The sequence below is a fragment of the Bradysia coprophila genome, unplaced genomic scaffold (genome assembly GCF_014529535.1).
Source record: "Bradysia coprophila strain Holo2 unplaced genomic scaffold, BU_Bcop_v1 contig_494, whole genome shotgun sequence".
NCBI classification, from domain to species: domain Eukaryota; kingdom Metazoa; phylum Arthropoda; class Insecta; order Diptera; family Sciaridae; genus Bradysia; species Bradysia coprophila.
This window is the reverse complement of record NW_023503746.1, coordinates 868,107-891,072: the sequence shown is the minus strand read 5'-3', so window position 1 is coordinate 891,072 and position 22,966 is coordinate 868,107. Positions and strand designations below refer to the sequence as shown.

At 38.0% G+C, this 22,966-nt stretch overlaps 2 protein-coding genes across 3 annotated transcripts; one reads left to right on the top strand and one right to left on the bottom strand.

The window, feature by feature from the left end:
- Positions 1 to 163: 163 nt before the first annotated feature.
- Positions 164 to 13,139, bottom strand: LOC119082856. The gene is made up of 20 exons (XM_037192520.1): positions 12,544 to 13,139; positions 11,688 to 11,846; positions 10,077 to 10,215; positions 9,846 to 10,012; positions 9,587 to 9,779; positions 9,295 to 9,451; positions 8,308 to 9,230; positions 8,044 to 8,243; positions 7,834 to 7,986; positions 7,469 to 7,775; positions 3,376 to 3,905; positions 3,161 to 3,316; positions 2,802 to 3,101; positions 2,300 to 2,422; positions 2,015 to 2,232; positions 1,878 to 1,959; positions 1,756 to 1,808; positions 1,072 to 1,691; positions 428 to 1,015; positions 164 to 368 (listed from the first exon to the last, which is right to left on the bottom strand). The coding sequence occupies exons 1-20, from the start codon at positions 13,041 to 13,043 to the stop codon at positions 222 to 224; spliced, it is 5,715 nt and encodes a 1,904-aa protein (XP_037048415.1). The 5' UTR covers positions 13,044 to 13,139; the 3' UTR covers positions 164 to 221.
- Positions 13,140 to 15,561: 2,422 nt separating this feature from the next.
- LOC119082837 (membrane alanyl aminopeptidase-like) lies at positions 15,562 to 22,360 on the top strand. 2 transcript variants are annotated; one of them, XM_037192492.1, is made up of 13 exons: positions 15,562 to 15,670; positions 18,726 to 19,217; positions 19,271 to 19,438; positions 19,501 to 19,885; positions 19,946 to 19,967; positions 20,026 to 20,108; positions 20,176 to 20,414; positions 20,478 to 20,839; positions 20,972 to 21,243; positions 21,307 to 21,497; positions 21,557 to 21,722; positions 21,793 to 21,935; positions 22,005 to 22,360. In XM_037192492.1, the coding sequence occupies exons 2-13, from the start codon at positions 18,739 to 18,741 to the stop codon at positions 22,294 to 22,296; spliced, it is 2,802 nt and encodes a 933-aa protein (XP_037048387.1). In that variant the 5' UTR covers positions 15,562 to 15,670; positions 18,726 to 18,738; the 3' UTR covers positions 22,297 to 22,360. The 2 variants fall into 2 exon arrangements, with proteins under 2 accessions (XP_037048387.1, XP_037048388.1); XM_037192493.1 differs by having other exon boundaries at positions 15,565 to 15,652.
- The last annotated feature ends 606 nt before the right edge of the window (positions 22,361 to 22,966 follow it).

Genomic DNA, 22,966 nt, shown 5'->3' with positions numbered 1-22,966 from the left:
TTCGATAATTTTTGGAGAATTTAGACAATTTTTCGATAATTTCGATAATTTAAATTATCGAAAGTAGGCCCTGGATATACAACAAATGCTCTGAACATGCATCCTAGAAGTATACCACTTACATCGTTACTTCGTCTTTATTAAATACAACAGTGATCTGCTCTGCCAAACAAAATTAATTTTAGATTTATTTACATTGAGACGTACAACGTTTCATGAAATCAGTAGTTTTCATCCAACCAATCGGAAATTACATCTCCATGTTCAGCTAGCCAGCTTAAGTTTTCTTCCACATACTCTCGCGCTCTGTTTATTATTGTCGCAGATGCTAGGTTCGCCTCTTGTGCCGCAGTCAATAACAATTCAAACTGAAATTGCAAGTTGTTGAGTAAATTGTAATTTTTCCACATCATTTTCAGTCTCTCACCTGTTCAATTAACTGTTCGTTGCCAATACGCTGGGCTAGTCCAGTAAGAGTATTTCCGAAATTGTTAGAACCGTACGTAGTGTATGCTTCTTGAAGGTTTTCAAGTAAGAAATCGACGGCGATTTCTAACCCAGTCATTCCATTCTGAAACACAGCAGTGAAAACTCTGTACTGTTCACCAGCCCGATATGGAATAGCTCCAGTATTGGTTGAATTCAACGATGATCTGACGTATTCGGTTAACAGTGGTCTGCTGGTGGTGCATCCCAGAGCATTGATCAAAATATTTCGAGTGGTTACGTCTTCCGTATAAATGGTTCGGTTCCACAAGAAATTAAAATCGAATTGACCACCACTGCGTAAGGACGCGCAGTAGAGAGCATCCCGTACGTTTTGATGGAAATCTTCGCCACTGGCGATTATATTTCGAAGTTCCTGGGCGGCATCACCGCGACAATGAGATGATCCCATGTTGCATGCCCAGTTAATGGCTATCGTTCGGGCGTACTTTCTCAAATGTGGCTCATCACCTTGATCACGTGCACCGACCCACACATAGAGGTGTTCAATCAAAGTACGGACATAATTCTGCCGAAATCAAAGAAAGTTAAAAAAAAAATCGGTTTTGCGTCGTCTATGCATACCCTAAATATTGGATAACTATCGTGGCCCGAGAAGTATCGATCGATGGTTGTGAATGCGGTAATGGCTGGATACCAGGCAGCGTACTCATGTTCGAATTCCAAAAATCTTGTGATATGGAAGAATGTATCGTAAGTCAATCGATTGGTGCGAACGAAATTGTAAGTGTCGTCAATCAGTTGAGCTCGGTTCAAATTATGAAAAGCATCGATATTGCTGGCCAATGCTTCCGATATTAATTCATAATTTCGTTCGTCATACAGCACTCTGTAGTAACCCGTCTCTTGTTTGTTAACAATCAACCAATCACTTGCATTCAACGATGGTATTTGAATGGTAAAGTTTCCCAGTTGGTGATTTTGGGGGAACCATTCATCAGCCCTTGTGTCATTGAAATTGGGATTCTGTGCGGTGGCATAATTGATGGGAATCCACCACGTTGTGTTGTCGGGTGTAGTGGGCTGGACGGTAAAGTAGCGTTCTTGTGAGAGAGTAACATTTTGGGTCGATCCCTGAGTGTAATTTCGAGTGACTGTCACGACGGGGAAGCCAGCTTGTTGTGACCACGATCCCATTGTGGTAGCAATGTCAATATCCGCTGGGATGCTAGAATCTTCGCGGGCTAGAATTAAGGAGACAAACGTTTTTACCGGATTAAATCAGAGACTCAAGAGAAAGAGAACTACCGGCAGTATTTAGTGCGGAAAAGAGATCGTTCTCGACAGCATTTGAAAAGGACCTACAACAACGTACCATCATGTGAGCTTAAAGCGGAAAAATATCGCACATCTTACAACACGAAACTTACATTTCGTTGAGATACAAATTCAATCCTTTTATGAATGTAGATTCCGTTAAAACGTTCATGAACATACGTATAACACTTCCAGCTGTTGAAGACATTTCGCATTAACATCATGAAGGCAACATTTCCGCTTGTTTTACCTTTATCGTATGCAATATTACTGAATTGTCGTTCAATGTCGTTGGGATGTTCCACATAAAGTGACATCGGACGTGAAGTTGCTGAAGCGTCCGATTGCATTACATTTTGCATTGTCCGGACCAAGAAATAGTCAATCATTTGCCAGTCAGGGTACACCAAATTTACGCCAATGTGTTCAACGAACCGAGCGAAGCCTTCATTCAACCACAAATATGTCCTAACAAGCGGTTGAGAAAATCTAAAATTTTTAAATCATAAAACTATGGACAAGCGTCGGTAATTACCACCACGCCGGGCTGACAAGATTTCCGAACCATTGATGTACGTATTCGTGAGCAACCACTTTAACTGAACCCAATACGGTCGTGTAAGTGGTTACATTTTCAAAGTAGAAGAAACTGGTCTCTCTGAACGAAAAACGTATGCGTAAGAATCGAAATATTATTTTACTACCTGTCCCATGCAAAAGTGGACCATTACATAGCCATTTGCACACAGCGAAAATGATCCATTACTTGTGTAGAAATCAATTTTCACATGGGGCAGGTAGTAAACCAGAATGCATTTGATGTTTCTACGTTCTTCATTACTTCGGAAACAATTATGTTATAGTCGAAAACTCTTGTATACTTCGCCTTCGGCTCGAATATACAAACTCTACACTTGCCGAAAAGACAGTCACCGAAGCTTGCTCAAAAACACACTTTCTAGTTTTCTCAAAATCTCAAAATTGTTACCTCTTGTAATGAATTACTTTCATAGCATGCAATGTAACCCTATTATTACCGATAGGTAACGAGTCCCCAATTTTCCATAGCACCAGCAGCGAAATCTGGGATTCCAGCTTGGTCCATCTTGGGTAACGAGTAATTCACGCCCAAATAGCCCTCCAACGCATCCATAATTCGTTCGCCGGCGCTTAGCATGAGCGCGGAATTATTGACAGCATTGGGTCGAGCAAATGTACGTTGAGGAACGTCTCGGGGTCCACCAGCCAGATGATCAAAGTCCGATACGATAAATGCCACCAAATACGTACTCATCAAAGGTGTTTCCTCGAATTCCGTAGTTACTGTTCCGTCATCACTGACCAAAAAATACTCATGAGTGACCTAAAGCCATTGTTGCGTGAAAAAACCGCTTACTTTTCCGTTACCGAAGCTTCGGGCATATTTGAAATAGCTGAGTAGGACGGGTCATGTGTGATTCTGATGATAAAAGTTGCCTTTTTGTTCGGCTCGTCGTAACATAAAAATGCATGTCGAGCATCAGTTGACTCGAATTGGGTTGTTGCTAGCCATCTGTATGAAGATTTTTTTTTTAATTTATAGAAAAGTCGGGTTGGTAAAGTAGGTAAAACCTTCTCGTTCCATCGTCAGCCAGATAAGAAGATCTATAGAAACCTGCTTGATCTGCCCGAAGTGTTCCATTATAGTCAACATCTAGGATATAAGTTTCGCCAGGCGCCAGTGTTTCTTGCACAGCAACAGTAAAAAACTCAAAGGTTGTGTTGTAACTATGAGAAAGTACTGGAACACTGGTATTGCCAGTTCCCGACCATAATCTAACATTTTGAACGTTTAAATATCGGTGATGTAGCGTTATCGTATTGGTTGGATCGACAATGCTTATGTTGACTTGCACGTTTCCAGTAAATGCAAAATCTCCCTCATGAATCCCTGTTCGAAGCGTCACATCGTACGAGTTAGGTTGTGTAGCATTGGGCAATCGAAATGTAGTGAACACATCTTCGAGTGGTGGCAAATCTTCTACCCTCGGAATAATCGTATATTCATCTTGACAACTCCCAAGACTTACAAGGGATAAGGAGATTATTCCCAATAAAATGAGAGACCGCAGCGGCAGCATACTTGTTTCTTCTAAGCACCTTCACAGACTGGCACCAAAGTTACCTAATTCCGATATTTGAGCCACATTTTGAACTATCTAATCAGTGTGTGTCTGCTACTGATTAAAATTGGGGATTTTTGCAATTCTGCTGACGATCAGCATCAGCTGTAGGGTTTGGTAAATTCAAAGTTTTATGCTAAGAAGAATTGAAGGGAACAGACGCAATTGGTTTTCAAATTTATTTTGGAAGTTTCATTAAAATAAGTAAAAGATTTATTGAGACAAATGCTGTTTGTAAAAAGTTAACATAACGACCTCGTGCTGTACCAAGATTCTGTTCTACGAAAGAAATTTTCTAAAAGTTTTTCTCCTAAATAAATTGTTTTTTTCTATACCTTCTTGGACATTGTACGCTTCTTTGCAGCCCCTCTCTTAAACGATGTTCGTAATCTATATGCGTATCAGTGAATTGTTATATTTATACGAAAGTGGCTGATATCTTCAACAGTAATTTTGAGATTACTCTTAACAAATGTTAAAAATAGGATTGATGGCGTTACACGTATAATTCTGAAACACTTAAGTGCGTACTACCTGTTAGATTAGGAAAAGTGGGAGCGACCGATTGCCACAAAAATGCATATGATATTGTCTTGTAGAAATTTCAATTCCTACTTAAGTGCAAGAGTTCTTCTCTAAAATTCCCCTATTAAGATTCATGTCAAGTACTTCTTTCAATGACCTAAAATGTCTTTGATGTGTTCATTTTTTTGGTCGAAACCTTAACATGTAACTCCGAATCTTTTTTCTTCAATAAACGGGTTTATGCTGAGCCAGTAAGGTCCACTATAGAACGTGGAACGTTCGTGGATACCTGCCACTTACGGCTATTAATCTGTTATCGATAACAACGACAAAAATAATGACAAGCTCTGGGTGATATGGTCCTTTTTATGGTAAAATACATGTTAAAAAAATTGAAGTACAAGATTAGAAATCAACAGATTAAAAATACTTTGATCGATGGAAGTAATAGATTTGATAATAATACTGTTCATATGCTTGTCGTCTGTAAGTCTGTCAGTTTAAGTCTTTAAGATTTTTCTTTGTTCCATGATGTTTGCCATGAAAAGTTGTGGAACGCACTATATTCTCCTAAAAGTTTTAGACTCTTCTTTGTTCTATGTTAAGACTACTCGAATTTCATCCCACGCACTATGTAGGTTAAGGAATGATAATAAATTTCCGGTAAATAGAAAATTGTGTTTCCAGATTCAGCTGTTTTTCAGCTGATTCACACATACAATCAAAACTATTTCCATGCACGCGCGTGGTAGTGGTAAAACCGTGTAAAGACGTATAAAACAGTTTTGATTTTTTTGTGTGAATCAGCTGACAAGCAACTGAAGCAAATTCATCACTGCCTGTAACTGTATTAAAATTCAAGGGCAAAAATAAGCAAAGTATTTTGATTTGTTGGTAAGAACCTTAAAATCTTTCGATTTTTTCGGTGCTATGACTCTCAACAGTTTGAACAGGAACCAAACTTTAGCTGCAATATCAGTTCACTAATGCTTGAAACACACGGGGCATCGAAAACGTTTTACGACCAAAATTTGCTTTGTTCTTTCTATCCTAACGAGACTCGAGACGAAACTATAATAGAGTGAAATTTGATCGAAACCCTCTTTCGATGCGTCGCGTCTTTCCAGCATAAAGCCCCGCAATTTTAATACTGATTTGAACTTTACGCACAATGGAAATACAACAAACCCTCTCTAGTTAAGGTGGACTCACAGTTCTCAGTTTTAATTCCGTTTTGCCTCCGTGTACATAACAGTTGACCTTTCAAACAATATGTTCATCATGTGCTAAATTGTTTCAAATGTCATTTGTCATGTGCACGGAGTGAAAACGAAGAACTGTGAATTCAGACTAAGTATATCAATATCGCTGATGTTCACCGCTCCAAACAATTCATGTCATAAGTGCGTTAAAAATGTAAATATTCACAACTGAGCGTTGGACCAAATAGCGCTGACGTCAAATAATACATGTAAAAAATTAAGCTTTAAAATGATCTGCTGTGCGGTATGTTTTTCACTTACGGCGTGAATTGCTGAACATGATGGAATATTTGTCGTGTACTACGCGATGTTTTCAATGTTGATACCAAAATGGCATCTAATCTGCAAAAAGTCTTTGATGAAAATGGTGAAAAAGGCATTTCTGTCCCAAGAAAAGCGCTTTAAAATCCGAATCTATCAATAAATAGGTTTATTCTCACTGCTCAGCATTTCAACTTCTCATATTTCATCGTAGATGCATCCAAACCCCATAAGACCCTATTTAGCCCAAAAGCACATAAAATTACCTTTCAAATGATACCCCACACCACCATGTACGGCTCGTGTAACTGGAGAAATATTGGTAAGAAAAGTGCAAGTTTTCTGTTGAAAACTTCAACTGCACATATTTCAGTGTGGATTGATTTTAAAACCAAAGAGTCTATTTGGCTCAATAGTACATGTGATTACCTTTCTAATGACACCCCACACGACCATGTACGGCTCGTGTAACTGGATAAATTTTGGTAAGAAAAGTGCAAGTTTTCGGTTTTTGATCACCTTTCACCAGCCACACAAGCTTCGAAGAATTTTTTTGAGAGTGGTTTTGGCTTCTAGGGTCGAAGTCCTTTCTAGGTACCTATAAAAAGTTCCACTAGAAAACACGCCCGATTTCGGTAGGCTGTCCCTCTGTTTTTATCATATTTCAGATGGAAACAATGATTTTATGTTTAGTTAATATTCTACAATATTGTTTCCCGGAAAATTCTCTACACATATACCAATTTTCGAATATCTAAAGTCACCTGAAGGTTACAGGGTGGTCCAAAACAATGGTTATGTCGCGTCTGCAGAGAAATATTGATAGCAATTTGTAGTCATATTTGTAGCAGAAATGTTGATTGATTAAGTTTAACAGGGTGTTCAGGGTATTTAAGTAAGAAGATTTCACGAGGATAATATTAGAAAAATGTCAAGTTCGGAATCTATTTTGATACATATATTGATTGACATTTAGAAGTAAGCAAAATTCCAAGTTAATATTCACTCATTCGATAAGTTATCGAACATCTAACAATTAGAAATATGGCTACAAACATTTGGACAATACAGGGTGGATCACAATGTTTATTAAAGGCAAAAGAAGATGAAGTAATGTGAGCATGTTATGGGAAAATTATTTTTGCACGTCCTGAGAACTTAGTCCGAGGCTTAGTCTATTACGACCTGATATTAGTAGTTTCATTCTTGAATCTTTAAGCATCTAAGGCTACTTACAGGGAAATCTGAAAAATATTCCTTTCATGGACACGGGCACTTCCATGGCTACTGCACTAATTGTATTGTTCGGTCTTGTGATCAAATTTTCGATGGAATCGTTCTGGTTCTATTGAAAGTCAGTTTCCGCGTCAGATGGTAGATCCGTGAGTTCATTATATCAAAATACTTCTTCAAACAGCAAATTTAATAATTTAATTAAGTTTGTAAACAGAAAAACAAAACAAAATTAAGTCTTTGATTACGTAACGCCCTTTACGCAAGTAGTAATCTCAGCGAAGATGCTACAGCAAAGAGCACAAGAATTGAATCGACCACAATGCTTTTAGCACTTCCACCAACATCGCTAGCTGTTAACCATTGAGAAATGCTGTCACCGTGATATGCCAGCCATTCGATATTTTCTCTAGCACGATTCACTGCTGCAACGGCAGCGTTCCTTTGGGCGGAGGTCAGGAAAGTTGCAAAATTTTCAATAATATCATTTACATGGTTGACATGGTCTTCCGAAGTCATCAATGGACCGAGATAATTGAAAATACTCTCTAAACTATCAGCTCCTAAGCTATAGGACAAGACGGAATGTTTGTAAAAGTTTTGCGAGAAATGTGTTCCCTTCAAACCTGTTTCGCACTGCCAAGAAATTGTTCGTCAGAAAATGTAAGGCCGAATCTAGTCCTAAACCACTTGCACCCGCTATTGCTCTAAAGACAATTTGACGATCTTGTGCAGTAACCGGTACCAGTGGATTTGAAGTTATTATCAACTGAAGATAGCTGCACAATGGAGTGATGTTAGGAAAATCGATTTCAAAATTTTACTTTTAGACTCACCCCTCAATGATTCCAGCATCGTTAGAGCATGCCAGACCTGAAACTATGCGATTAATTTCCTGATCATCCCTTTTATTGGTCGAAATGAATAAGGTCAGCAGATGCGTGCCCAATGCTGTAGTCAGTCGATCAGAATATCTCACTGCAGTGCAATATACAAAGTCTTTGATTTCGTCGATTATTTCGAACGAACCGTCGAGCTTTAAACGAAATAAAATTTTATTATTTTCACACGATGAGTCTCTGCAACACCCTAACTCTTACCATTCCATCCACAATTTCTTCAACATCATTTACACATTCTTGCACTCCCATCAAGCATGCCCATCTGGCCGCACTCAGCCGATGTATGCGATGCAAATGACGAGTTTCTACTGTGTTCACTTGAACGTTTGAATAGGCTTCACTGCTGATGCTAGCTACAAAAGCTTGGAAGAGATTGTAATCCTTGTGCCCTTTCAAATATCCATTCAGATATGTGATAGCATTGTGAGCTGTTGCCCATGGCGCATAAGCCTCAGGAAGATCGATTTCACGTCGTAGCGAATTTAAGAATCCAAATGCAATACTTATGTCTATGTGACGAGCCTTAGCCAAATTGATTGCGTCATCGAGCAACTGAGCCCGATTCGAAACGTGGATGTTCTTCCAACCATCGCTGTTCACTTCAGCTAGAAGCAAATCATAATTATGTTGATCGTACTGCACGCGATAGTAACCAGTGTTTTGCTTGTTCACGACTATCCAATCGTTATTATCCAGTCCATCAAATGTTCGTGATTGTGCCGTTGCACCAGGACTAAGCCATAGGTCTGGTGTTGTTCGATCGAAATTTCGGTTATTAGATGTAGCGAAGTTGATTGGAATCCATCGTTCAGGGTAAGATTGACCTTGTGCTTCAGACGGATTAACGAAGAATCGAGATTGCTCGAAAAGTACGGTCTGGCTTTCTGTGTTTCTAGTTACTTTAACAAGCTGATATCCTGGATGATTGGACCACGTTTCGAACAAGTTCTTGATGGTGTTAGGAAGAGATAGTCCAGCGTTACCAATTGCATTTTGGAAATGATTGAAAAGATAATCGGGGTTGGCTGTGCTAAAAGAACGATCAGCCAGGTAGCTTCTCAGAGCTGTTTGGAATACATCGATTCCCGTTACATGCTGAAACATACGTATGACGCAGGCAGCTGTTTGAAAATACTTTGATTGATATTGGATACGTCTTCGTTCATAAATGAAAAATGTTCTTACACTTAGCGTAGACGATGTAGTTAAACATATTATTTATCACATCCGGTTCAACCACATCAGTCGTCATTGCTCTAACCGAAATCTTATCGTCTTGGGAAAGTGCGGATTGAAAATTCGTGACTAAAAACTGATCCATCAGGTGCCAGCTGGGCAGAAGCTGAAACACAAAAGTCGGAATCGTCATTCGGCACACCCACACTACTAGAAACACATTTCAGGTGGAAAAACTTCTTAGGTAAAGAATCTGATTAAATGGTAACCGAATGGTCTATAATATACCGAAGCTACTCACAATGTCCGACACATAATACTCGAAGAACCTGGCGAATCCTTCACTCAGCCAGATATAAGTCCAAAACTCCGGAGTGACTTCGTTACCGAACCACATGTGAGCCAGTTCATGAGTAATAAGCAATGCACCAGACTGTTGACTTCGAACTGGTATTCCTAGGATATCATCTTCATCGCGAAAGAGGTAAGGGTCTCTTTATGAAATCAGTTAGCATTTTAGCATCGGTTTTATTAGTTCGAAAGATCTAGTGATAGTTTACCTGTACAAAATTAGACCCCAATTTTCCATTGCTCCGAAGAGAAAGTCCGGAATGTTAACCATGTCTAGCTTTGGCAATTGGTAGTCTTTATCCAGCCAATCCTCAAACCATTCGATAGATTTTACGCCGAAGTTTTGAGCGAATTTGACACGATGTATGTCGTGGGACTGAAACGGAAGACTTTAATAGCTGTATGACTTTCTGTGTTTAGGAAAAGGCATGTTTACATACCGATGCAGCGATACTTAACATCCCTGGTGATTCAGTATAAAACTCATATTCTTCAGCAACAACAAACGCCAAAAGATAGGTGGACATGATCACTGGCGTTTCCATGAAAGAGGTTTTATAGACGTTATCTGTTCCGGGACTAAAATAGGTATATTTGATTGAATTGTTGAATTGAACCATCAACATCTAAATAGACCCGTTCGTCAATTACACAACGCAAGCATATGGGTTTCTAGAATTGCTCTCCTGATCTATGTAAAAATGGAATTTCTTTTGTATCATGCCGTGCTGCTGCCATGATTTCTACCGTTGATTCCAGTAAATTGTTTGTTTCTATTTATTGGCGAAACTGGTTAGGAAACAGTTTTCGTTAGTCATGTTTGCAGACGGTCGTGACTCACATTAACGATATAAAGAACCCATCATAAACATCAATAAAATGTATAAATATGATGCTCACTATAGACGTAAAATACCACCCATGTCTAACGAAATAAGCCATACACTTACGCTTACATTTACATTATGTCGTTCATAGAAGATGAATATTCCTGAATATCAGATTTAAATTGAGTTTTCAATGAAGAGAGAAAATTGAAATGCAACCAGGATCACAGCTTGACTGCAATCTTTGAGATTTCCCTAGTTCGACCCTGGACTTATGGCTTAATGCATTACTGGGGAAAACAAGAGAATTGGTTTGGGAAATCAACCCAAAAAAATATAATTAAAAATCTCGGGATAAAAATGGAAGGTCACGTTTTCGTTCGATTGTTGATCTCGGCTTCGCCGCGTATTAAAAAACGTCACACGAAAACTGGACTTTTTCGTCAACAGTCGGCGACTCTGAAATAAGAGATTCAGCTGTTTTTCAGCTGGTCCACTCATACAAACAAAACTTCTTTTACGTCTTTAAACGGGTAACTGATTTACCACTACCACGTGTATGCCTTTAATTATTTCAGTTGTGAGTTAACCAGCTGAGACGAATTGAATAATTTATTTCATCGTCATCGACTGCAGCAAAGTGTTTCAAAAGAAATGCAGTAAAAGATGCGGTTGCAATCGGCTGATAAAATCTAAGATCAGAAGAAGTGGATTTGTGATCGACCGCAACCTTCAAGAGAATACTAACCTGTCACAGACGGTAAGCATATTAAAAGTTTTACTATCTGATCTATTACTTCATTATTTCATCTGTTATCGATAACGACGACAAAAATAATGACAAGCTCTGGGTAATATGGTCCATCATATAGAAAAATGTAATGTTAAAAAATGGAAGTACAAGATTTGAAATCAACCGATTAAAAATACTTTGATCGATGGAAGTATTAGACGGGATAATAATACTGGCCACATGCGGTCTATAACAGGTTAATACATTTGTTTTGAACACGCTTTTTGCTATATTAGACCTCACTAGTCGCAGCTTGTCGTTTATTATGGCTCTCTCGACAACGACAGCCGTCTGTAATAGGCTAACAATTTTACAAAAAATCACGTGAACTTTTGTGATAATCACAAGCTAACATTTGTTGGGAAAAAGCCACTTTATTCCGACCCCTAGCTATGTATGTAATTTATGAACGGTCCCTATTAATAACTTACATCAGTTCTGGTTCACCCTCTCTAGGCATATTAGACATTGCTCGGTATTTTTCATTGTGATAGATGTTCACAGCGAACTTTGCCTTCAAAGCAGGCTCATCAAAGCATGGAAATACTGAACGAGCATAAGTTGGTTCAAGGTGAGTTGCGGCTAAATACCTGAAAGAAAGAAAAAACGTTTTTTTTCGATTCGCGGTAAATATCTGACGCAATCATAAGTTATCTAAGTTCCCTTTGTGAGTAATATTGATTGGGAGTACTGGTTGTGTTCGTTAACAATTTTTTTTAAATGATTTAATAAAAATTTTATTGCAGTTCATTATTCAACGCTTATAAAAACCGGCGTAAATAAATTCGAAACTGATAAGATTAACCACATTGGCTGAGTGATAATAACAGCTTTAATTAAACATTTTTCATGAATGAGAATCACGATGATGCGTGAAATAGTAATCGGTATTTTCCCCTAAGCCATCAATAAATGCATCATAAAAATTTTATTGAAAGGAAGATTTGTTAGACTGGACGAATAAAAATGTAAAAATTCTAAGATATCACCACACTTCAGAGTACACAGCACACCCACATACTTTCACGTTTTATTGATAAACGAAAAGCCGAGAGTATTCACCAATTGCATATCAGCTAGGTATAACATGCCATTTCCGGAACAGATACCTGATTTATGATCATCTCGACCAGAAAATGTTATTTCCATTGACTGCTCGCGGCTTTCCTTTGCAAAATGAAGCATTAAAAGTAAATGGATGTGCCGCATTTTCTTTAGATCACATTCAAGCCGCACCGGAAACCACAATTCAATTTTTTTAAATAACAAAGCAACAGAGTACTTTACCTAGTTTCAGTCAAACTCTCATTAGTAAAGGCGTATGAACTCTTGTACAATCCGGTCAAGTCATGTCTAATAAGTCCTTCAAATTGCAATTGTAATGTGTACGAACCCACATTTAAACTTTGCTGGAAATGTAGCTCGTAAATTTGTTCAATTGGTCGATCGGTTTCGTTAATCACTTGAAATGTTTCTGCAGATGCATCCAATGCTAGTCGGGCATTAATCCAATCAACAGATATATCTTTGTAATTCAAATGTATCGATGTTGTTGGCTGGATGACTTCAAGGTTAATTGTCACATTCCCATTGAAAACTTCATTTTCCACATCGATGTGAATGTTGAGTGAATATTTTAATGGTCGTACGTTCGTCGGTAAACGATATGTGAGCTCCTGTTGTCGTATGTCTGGCGACGGTAATGCATTTACACTAAATTCATTTATCGGACTTATTGAATTTGTGATTGTTACTCCAAGTGCAAATATAACTAATGATTTCCACATTGCTTATTGTCGCAGGTACAGCAGTTTGCGAGTGGTTGGAAATTTAATATATTTCACTCGGCAACAATTTTCAGACTAAATAATTATAAAACAGAGCAACTGGAACATTACTTGTCTGGCCCGTGTCCAATTATTTCAAATTTTATCTCAAATTATCATTTTCTTATCAATCGGTAAAGTGACCGATATTCGAAAATATAGAAAAACGAGATAGCTCAAAGCCTGCTGTAGCATCTGGTTGATAGCCATGTTTACATGTGATTGATTGTCGTTATAAGTGAGACGGTAGCATCTGATTAGAAAGTTTATTAACCAATGGCTATGAGTGAGCCTGATTGAGACATATTGTAGTCATTTCGCTGATTTCAGGTCATCTAACAATTGGACAGATTTATGAGTCGTTAGGCCATTGTAATTTTTATCAAACAATGGATTTGACATCGTTGAAACAATGTTGATTACCATGGAATGAAAATGGCATTTAAAAAGATTAAATTATATCTACGACTTCCGATTCTTAGGGTATCACCTGAGGCCATGACGATTAACCTAGCTAACTTTTCGAAAAGTATGGCAGGTTTATTAAGCAAAAAAAAAACTGAAAACGGATACCACCATACCTTACCACTCAAGTATCACTAATCATACGCTCAACAGAAATTTAGAAATTTATAACATTGCAAGTCAAGCACCAGAGCCGATTTTTTAACGATCATGTGTCCCATTATTTAATATTGAACATCGCAGTTGTTAGTATACCAATATTAAAACTTAAAACTTAATTTACACGTAGAGTCAGTATCTTATAGTCATCTGTCATCTTTCGGCATTGTAGTCATCTGCTACAGACAAAGATGACAAGAATATGCAAATAGATCTGACTAATGCTTCCTTATATAGTCAAACACACGAAAACTCATTGAAGTAATAGATTTTGAATCAAAAACAGGGATACACATTACACAAATGAAGTAACAGATTTAGTAATTTTGTTGAAAATTGCAATACGCTCGCCACTTCTAACGGTTTTATTAACTTTTAACTTTAGATTTAGTGAAAACGATTTACATACCCTGCTTCACAAGAAGCATTTCAGTGACAATGGTGGAATGTCGTCTGGGCTGCTAGTAATTTCGCATCCATTTGGCGCGAAATTTCTTCTTTTGTATAGTGGAAATAAGAATCTCGCACCATGCGAGATTCGTACTCTAGGGTAGAAATCTCGCGCCTATATATTTTTTTATCTGTCTAGAACGATAATCTCGAGCTTATCCCTCTAGGGAGTTTTCGTTTATCTCGATATATCTGTTCTCGACAGATAAAATATGATATGCACCTATTGCCAGACTGTTATTTTGACGTGTAGGCATTATGACCCACGCCTTCGGCTAGGGCAATAATGTCCTACACGTCAAAATACCAATCTTGGCAACAGGTGCATAATATATATTAAATCTTTGTAATTTTGGAAATGGGAGCAAACTGTGTGTACGAGTTTTGGAAATGGGTGCGAACTCCATGTAGAGGGTTTCCGGAGAAACTAAAAAATTGGAAATGGGTGTGAAATCGATTTTTCTTTTACAGAAAATTATCTCAAAAGTATAAATCCTCTAACAGTCAACTACCTCAAAAATAGAAAATTTTCCTTTTAAATAAAGCGTTAGTTTCTCTAGATTATGTTCGCCCTCATTTCAATTTCTCGGAAAACACTCTACAAGTTTGCAACCATTTCCAAAATTACGAAGATTTGAAGAAAGTGTATTAGCGCGAAATTCCCATCCTAGATTGGAAATCTAGCTCCGCGAGATTCCTCAATGCCGTCTAGATACGATTTCTATGAACTTTAACAAGTACAATAAGAAATAGAGTTAAGGAAATGTCTAGCAATGACTATTAGTCATTGACTGAAAGCAATTCAAAGTAGCTGGCAGTTTCTCAGATCTACACAATATCTAGATATCTAGAGATTTCATATAAAAGCTTGGATTAGGTGACTTCCATCAGATGTACAGTTCGTAATAATAATTTGCATAAAAGTATGCAAGTCGAGGTGAATCAGCACATCAAAACCCGACTTTTCATCCCATGTTCTGTATTAGTTATTTTTCTGCTATTTTACTTATTATGGATGTTCTATCTTATGCTGCAATAACAGACCATACATTGTGGTTTCACTGTCTTGAAAATGGATTTTCGCCCAAGATTTTTGCAATGAGAAGTTCTTATAGGACAATAATTTGATCTCTTGAACATTAAGTGATTCTGCAATGCTTTGTCAGGTAGATCAGACTTTAATTAGAAGCGAACTTTTAAAAGAATATATCAAACCGAATCGTCAATTCTGTTCTAATGTGAATCGGCGTATTACCTGTTCAAACACCAATAAAAATAACGAAACGAAAAAACAATGATTAAATACCAATTTTTTACGAAAAAATATAAAGATAATCAGTTTAATTATGTGTGTATTGCTCATCATATCAATAAAAAGTTAGCATTATAAACTTGTCGTTATCATTTTCATATATTGAGTGGGTACTGTCTATTTGTTAATTGTCTTATAAATATGAGTGACAGGTTCTTCACTCTCATTACATCGTTCCGTGAAGGTAAATCATAATTGGATAGTCAGTGAAATAATTAATTAGAATTAAGTTTTACATTTCTAAGTTCAATTTCTAAATTATCGAAATTTAAATTTAAATTTAAACAAAAAAAAATCGTGAGAATGATCTTGTGTGAAAGTTCTGACTTGTCTTAAAGGAAGTGAATATTACTGGTTGAACGCTGTTGAAGGATTGAGAATTTTTTTAATTTGTGTGTTTCTGTGCTATAAAGTGCGAATTATAGTCAATTATCCTTCTCTACCACATAGAATTATTTATGTAACAACAACGCTGTTAATGGATTTATCTTGTCCCAGTGGAATACCCTTGATACTTTTTTTACTCGACCGAGTTACTAGGTATCCATTAACCGTTCTAGGTACATCCGCAACCAGAAAAAGTTTATTTTTGATAGTGGATTTACGCTCAAAGCACTGGGAAAATGGAATTCTAAACCATTAACCTGTAATGGTTATTTGTTTGACAAGGTGATAAAATTGGAAATTCTAACAAGAGTAAAAGTTTGCGGCCAGAGCGAAGGTCGGAATTCGCTCTTGTTGCAATTTCCTATTTTCCCCGAGTTAAAAACAAAGATCATATAATTTTTTATCCTTGCGTAGCGTGAATAACGCATCAATTTTTTTCTACATTTTCCAAAACCAAAACAAAATGGAAGTTGCAAAGAGAAAAAAAAACCTTTGTTCGCCCCCATGGGAAAAACAAGAGAACATTCGAATTTTCTAACCTGAACTGTCATTATAGAGACAGTATTTGAGTGAACAAAATAAGGTTATTCACGCCGCACGGATGAAAAACATATTTTGATTGCCGAAGGAGGAGGGTGCGGTACAAATATTTTTTCGATAAAAATCAAATCAAATCAAATCAAAAATTCCTGATTTCATTGGATTCTTAAATATCCATCCAAACTCAGTGTGTAACCTCAGTCTTCAAATTCAAATTGATTTGTTTTATCTCAGTTCAAAACCGCCATTCCAATATTTCTAACAACGAAGCAATTCTAATTTTCTGAGCTTAACGTACAGTCAATAAATTGTCGATTTTTTTAAAACATTTTGTAATCGCCCGTAATCACAATTGTGTAAATAGAGTTGATTTCGATAACAATATTTATACGAATTAAGCACATTGATAAGTTCAGAAACCGACGCATGAAACACTTTTCACTGTGAGTAACCACAGCTCAATGTGTGTACGGTTGTAAAGCGAATCGTTGAAAAAAAAGTTTTACAGTGAGGTAGTCAAGTTTGTCTTATCTAGCATTGAGTGTTGCATTCATAGAATTCTTCAATAAAATTTTGTTGCCTTATTCATTAGTACCTCGAGGATCAAACGTATTTATACTATCAATACGTTGAGCAACTTTAAATAATTTTCTCTGAAACAAAAAGCAGTTCCTCCCGGTTTAGGTGTAGTCGAATTGCTACAAAGAAAATTCGAAAGCTCGCAATTTGGATTAAAGTTACGCACATTAGCAATCTAGTTAGTGAGGACAATATAATTTCAGTTCGGAAAATTGGAAAGACGCTGGGTTTAGGAAACTGTTACTAGGTAACCTTTCAGTCGACTTTTTGTTCACCAAAATCCTTGAACATATAATCTTCAATGATGATATAAACTCAATGATTGCATTACTCACTAACGTTCAAAGTAGGAATTCTAGAAAGTTGTGGTTTCTCTTTCTCACGTAACGATGATAAAAACTTTGCTGGCAGAGTAATATCTATTCAAACTTTGAAACTAAAATCGTTTGCAAGCCATTTCTATTGATGGGACGAGACATAACACCTGAGTTATTTACTGAGGTCGGCGTGACTTGCTTGGGTGGTAATCTGTTCTTAGACAATGCAACGAATAACATATCAATCGATAAGAGAAGAATTAATCGACTTCTTGCAAATTTGGAAATGAATTCCATTGTCGTGTGAAATTGCAGCTGCCGCCATATTAAGCTGTCACAGACAGCAAGCATATTAACAGTTTTACTATCTGATCTATTACTTCATTTGATCGAACAAAAACTAGCAAAATCAGATGAGATTTACTAGATTTATTTGCAAAAAACACTTAGGGCCGAGTAGCGGCCTTAGTCCAAGGGACCAAATTTGAAACTTTTTTCGCCATCATTCTATTCGGCATTCAATTATCTCTCAAATAAACAAAAAGTAGCAAAATCAGATGAGATTTACTCGATTTATGTGCAAAAACACTTAGGGCCGAGTAGTGGCCTTAGTCCAAGGGCCTAAATTTGAAACTTTTTTTGCAATAATTCTATTCGGCATTCAATTATCTCTCAAATGAAACAAAAACTAGCAAAATCGGATGAGATTTACTCGATTTATGTGCAAAAAACACTTAGGGCCGAGTAACGACTTTTGAGCCCTCCCAACAAGCCCGCGTTGCATCTTACCCAAAAACAATGTTCAGCAACTTTGTTCTACTCGTCAATACCTTTCATTTGATATATCACAAGCAGCTATTGCGTGTGTATTTCGGTAGATATCGTCGAAAGACTGAAAAACACCTTTAGGGCCCTAGCTCTGGAAGGGCCGACCCTACCATGCCCATTTTCGAACTTGACCTTACTTTTGTCGATACCAAACGGGGAAAAAAAGAATTTTGAAAAAGGTTGTGATTTACTCAAGCTAGAGGGGTCACAGACAGACAGACAGACGGACAGATAGACAGAGAGACAGACAGACGGACAGACGGACATTTTTTTTATTGCGGATTCGTTATCTATGAACATAGGCAAATGCTTTGCCCTTACCGTCTGCTTCCAATTCAACATGTTACAAACGACATATTAATCTTATAAGCCCCCAGTACTTCGTACGGGGCTAAAAATGATCTCGTGTGCGTGAATGTACTGCATACATGTGCATTGTAGGAATGGGAAGGATTTCGCGAAAGGCAACAGTATCCGTTCAATGACACTTGTAAATATCAGACTTTTATCGTTAAAAATTAAGTTTCTTTGCATATGCGATAACAAAGTGCCTTCTATGACGTAATAAGTCTATCATTCAACTGGTATTTTCGTCATATCCAACAGATACTCTGAAATCATGAAAGTACTTCATTTCCTTATCGCAACATGCTTCGTAGGAGCCACTTTGTCGACACCCATCGATGATATCGAGCCCAAACAATCAACGATCAACTATCGACTACCTGTTACTGTGATACCCAGCAATTATGCCATCGAAATTGAACCATATTTTACGGGAGCCAAGCAATTCACATTTGATGGACGAGCTACGATCACATTTCGATCTCAAACCACCACAAACCAAATAGTGCTGCATCAAAATCAGCTTACAATAAACGAGCCCCTAACTACATTAACCCTTGCAAGTAATGCTGCCTCGCAAACTGTTATTACCGGAGCAAATTGGGACAATGTCACTCATTTGTACACACTTACCACTGCCACCGCTTTGGTACCATCAATTGACTATCGGATAACATTCGTTTACAGCGGAATATTGTCCGACGATATGCGAGGTTTCTACAAAAGTTCCTATGTGGAAAACAATGTGACGAAGTAAGAAGCACACACTGCCGTGTTAGACAACAAATTTAACAAATAAATTGCAGATGGTTAGGTACAACTCAAATGCAGCCGACCCATGCACGTAGAGTTTTCCCATGTTTTGACGAACCTAGGTTTAAAGCCACTTTCGACATAGCAATTATTCGATCCATCAATTTTACCACAACCGTGTCCAATACGCAACGTGTTAGTTCCACACTTATACCCGATGGGTGGGTAACTTAAATAGCAATCACTGTACCTTCAGTAAAGAAACAAAAATTCTGTTAATTAGCTCTGACCGAACAAGAGATGTCTTTGCACAAACACCATTCATGTCCACGTATTTGGTTGCATTTATTGTGTCTGAATTTCAAATCAGATCGAATACAGATGGTTCGTTCCGGGTTATCGCAAGACCGGAAGCATTCGACCAGACATTTTATGCTCACGATGTTGGACCGAAGCTGTTGTCCGGATTAGAAACATATTTAGACTATCCATACAATAACATGACAGGGATGACAAAAATGGAGATGGCAGCCCTGCCAGACTTTTCCGCTGGAGCTATGGAAAATTGGGGTCTGCTGACGTATCGAGAAACCGCTTTGCTCTACCATCCTAACGTATCTACTGCTTTAGCTCAGCAGAGAGTTGCTACGGTCATAACTCATGAACAGGTAGGTTTGCTCATTGAGAACTTGAATCATCAACATCCAATAACATTTGGTTTATTGTAGGCGCATATGTGGTTCGGAGATCGTAGGTTTTACAGAAATAATTCAAACTTAAACTTTACTCATGTTTCGCATTAAATTAGTGGTCACCTGCGACTGGTGGGAATATACTTGGCTGAATGAAGGTTTTGCTAGATACTTCCAATACTACGGAACAGCTTTCTTAGTATGTGCTCCATGTCCCAATGTCCCATGTGTTTGTCCCGATTAATCGATTTACTTCATTTTCATAGGCGGAGACACATTGGGATCTACCGAGCCAGTTCATAGTCGAACAACTTCAAGTGGTCATGGGAGCTGATTCCTTGGAAACGTCTCATCCGATGAGCCACACCGTAAACAGTCCCTCAGATATTTCTGGTATTTTCGACAGTATCTCGTACAGTAAAGGAGCGGCCGTAATTAGAATGACTGAACACATCATGGGTTCGAATAGCTTTAAGACTTCGCTGCAACAATATTTGAGACAAAAGTAAATTTGCCATTGCAATTGAAGACGAGGAACCGAAATTAATGAAAACGAAAATTTTTCCAGTGCCTACGGGACAACCACACCTCAGCAACTATACGATGCATTACAACCGAATGTGCCTGCGACTACCTTACAAGTCGCTGATTTCTTAAATTCATGGACCAATCAAACGGGCTACCCAGTTGTGACAGTGAATCGCGGTGACGACAGGAAAACGTTGACCATTTCGCAGAAACGATTTTTGCTGAAAAATCCAAGTCACAGCGACAGTACACGCTGGGAAATCAAACTCAATTATGCCACGTCTCAACAGAAGAATTTCCAGACAACCCAATCCACGCAGTCACTGAGTCAAAATGGAAGTTCTCTAACGTTTGCTCTATCTGGTGAAGTTGATTGGGTCATTTTCAATATTCAGCAAACTGGTAAGAGATTTTGTGGGACTTGAAAGTCTAGTTGTCAACTTGACTCGTCGGCTCGTTCAATTAATATTCACCGGAGAAATAGTAACCGTTCCATCCCATTCCCAATAAAATAAAGTTTTCGTCTGATTTCAGGCTACTATCGCGTTAACTACGATACTGCTACGTGGGAGAATATTGGGCAAGCACTAAAGACGAACAACACCGATATCCATGTTCTTAACAGGGCCCAGATAGTTGATGACGCATTAAATTTAGCTCGGGGCGAACTATTGGACTACAATTTAGCGTTAAGCATCGTACAATATCTGGAAGAAGAAACGAACTATCTGCCATGGTACGCCGTGTTCAATAACTTCATTTATGTACAACGACGTCTCAGCACATCTCAATTGGACATGTACAAGGTAAGAATTTGAATAAAAGAGAAACGAAGAAACTGGGAGGATAATACCCCATCCATCCCAAAGAGATACATTCTTGGCTTGGTTAGCAACATCTATGACATCCTCGGATTCAACAGTAGACCGACTGACACAAGACTAGACATCTACAACAGAGCAAACATTCTCAGCAATGCCTGCAAATTTGGACATCAAGGTTGCATTGAAGCGGCTGTTAGTGAATTTAATAAATTGGTAGCACAACCACTGAGCTACAGGTTTGTGAATGGTGAAATTGATCGGAAAAACAATACTCATTCTGATCTTCTCCGCGTAGTGTGCCACCAAATGTTCGACCAGTGGTCTATTGCACAGCTATAACCGAAGGAAATGAAACCACCTGGAATTTCATGTGGGAACGATTTTTAACGGAAAATGTGGCTGCTGAACAGGTTGTGATATTGACAGCCTTGGGATGTACGAAAGATGAAGAGTTGTTGAAGGTATAGCAACGCAACACGTTAAGTTGACTGGAAACTGTTACCGTTAATGATTCCGTTTTGTTCGTATCAGGGCTACCTGAACAAAATATTGACAGATTCAGTGAGACTACAGGACAAGCAAGCCGCTTTCACCGCTACATATAACAATCATGGCGAAAATGTTCAAATTGTCTTAGATTATGTTCTGGCAAACTATACTGCCATCAAGAATTCGTAAGAACGATTGAACTTACCTTCCTGTGAGACCCTGCTATTCAAATTCTTTGTTCAAACTCTTTCCAGCTTCGATAACATTGGCGATGTTGCAACCATAATATCAAACCTAGCCGCTAGGTTCTCGAATTCTGCACAAATTGAACAACTGGAAACGTTCTATGCGGGCAAAGAATCGGAATTCGGTTCAACAACTATTGCAACAGCTATTACCGATGCGAAATTCAATGTTCAATGGGCGGACAAACATGTGCCAACTATTTACAATTATATGAGATCCGTGTCCGGTGCTCCACGAATGTTGACGATCAGTCTGTCGGTGGTGCTGGTTTCGGTTGTTTTAAGTTTAATTTGGAATTAACAGAGAAATGTTCTGTTAGCTGTGTTGTTATATGATGTTCAGTATTAAAAGTGAATTTTACGAACAAGAACACTTTTCATATCAATGCAGATGGAGGAGGTGCATCTAAAATATGGTACATCATGGTCACATTCACTTGTCAGATTGTTAACCTCTCGCCCGTCTCGTATTTCATTAATCGTTGACTTTTCACTGTTCACGAGCTTGTCAGCTTCGACAAGTATAAAATAAAAAGCAAGAAGCTGCATGACTCGGCAATTAGGCCTGTTCAAATTTGAAAAATTATTTTAGATTGCATCGGCATGCTATCAGAGAGTTAAAATGGTTCAAAAAAAGGGACCCTAACGTTTTTTTATAATTTTTTGAAGCGTTTTTGATCTGGGGAGGTTCGTTTGAAGGAAAATTCTGAGTTTGGCTGGTTTTTAGACAGTTTTCGACACTAAACTCAACCAAAACATCACTTATAAACGTGGTAACTTATTTGTTGTCAAAGGAAATGCAAAATAAGAGTCTCGTTTTAAATATGAGCGAATTTGGTCAAGTGGTGTGAGAGAACGAGCTCGAGAAACTCTTGCAATAAGTGTCAGCGTGAAAGGGTAATCTCGTTTTTAAGTGTTACGCACCTCATCAACATCAGTGATATGGGCGTCAAAAGATGCGCATTGAAACA

Coding starts and splice junctions, on each gene's coding strand:
- LOC119082837 (XM_037192492.1), top strand. CDS start 18,739: ATGAAAGTACTTCATTTCCTTATCGCAACATGCTTCGTAGGAGCCACT. Junction 21,723..21,792: donor AAGATGAAGAGTTGTTGAAG/GTATAGCAACGC, acceptor TGTTCGTATCAG/GGCTACCTGAACAAAATATT. Junction 21,936..22,004: donor TATACTGCCATCAAGAATTC/GTAAGAACGATT, acceptor AACTCTTTCCAG/CTTCGATAACATTGGCGATG.
- LOC119082856 (XM_037192520.1), bottom strand. CDS start 13,043: ATGTGGAAATCATTAGTTATATTTGCACTTGGAGTAACAATCACAAAT. Junction 10,216..11,687: donor GAGGGTGAACCAGAACTGAT/GTAAGTTATTAA, acceptor TACCTATTTTAG/TCCCGGAACAGATAACGTCT. Junction 369..427: donor ACGAACAGTTAATTGAACAG/GTGAGAGACTGA, acceptor TTGCAATTTCAG/TTTGAATTGTTATTGACTGC.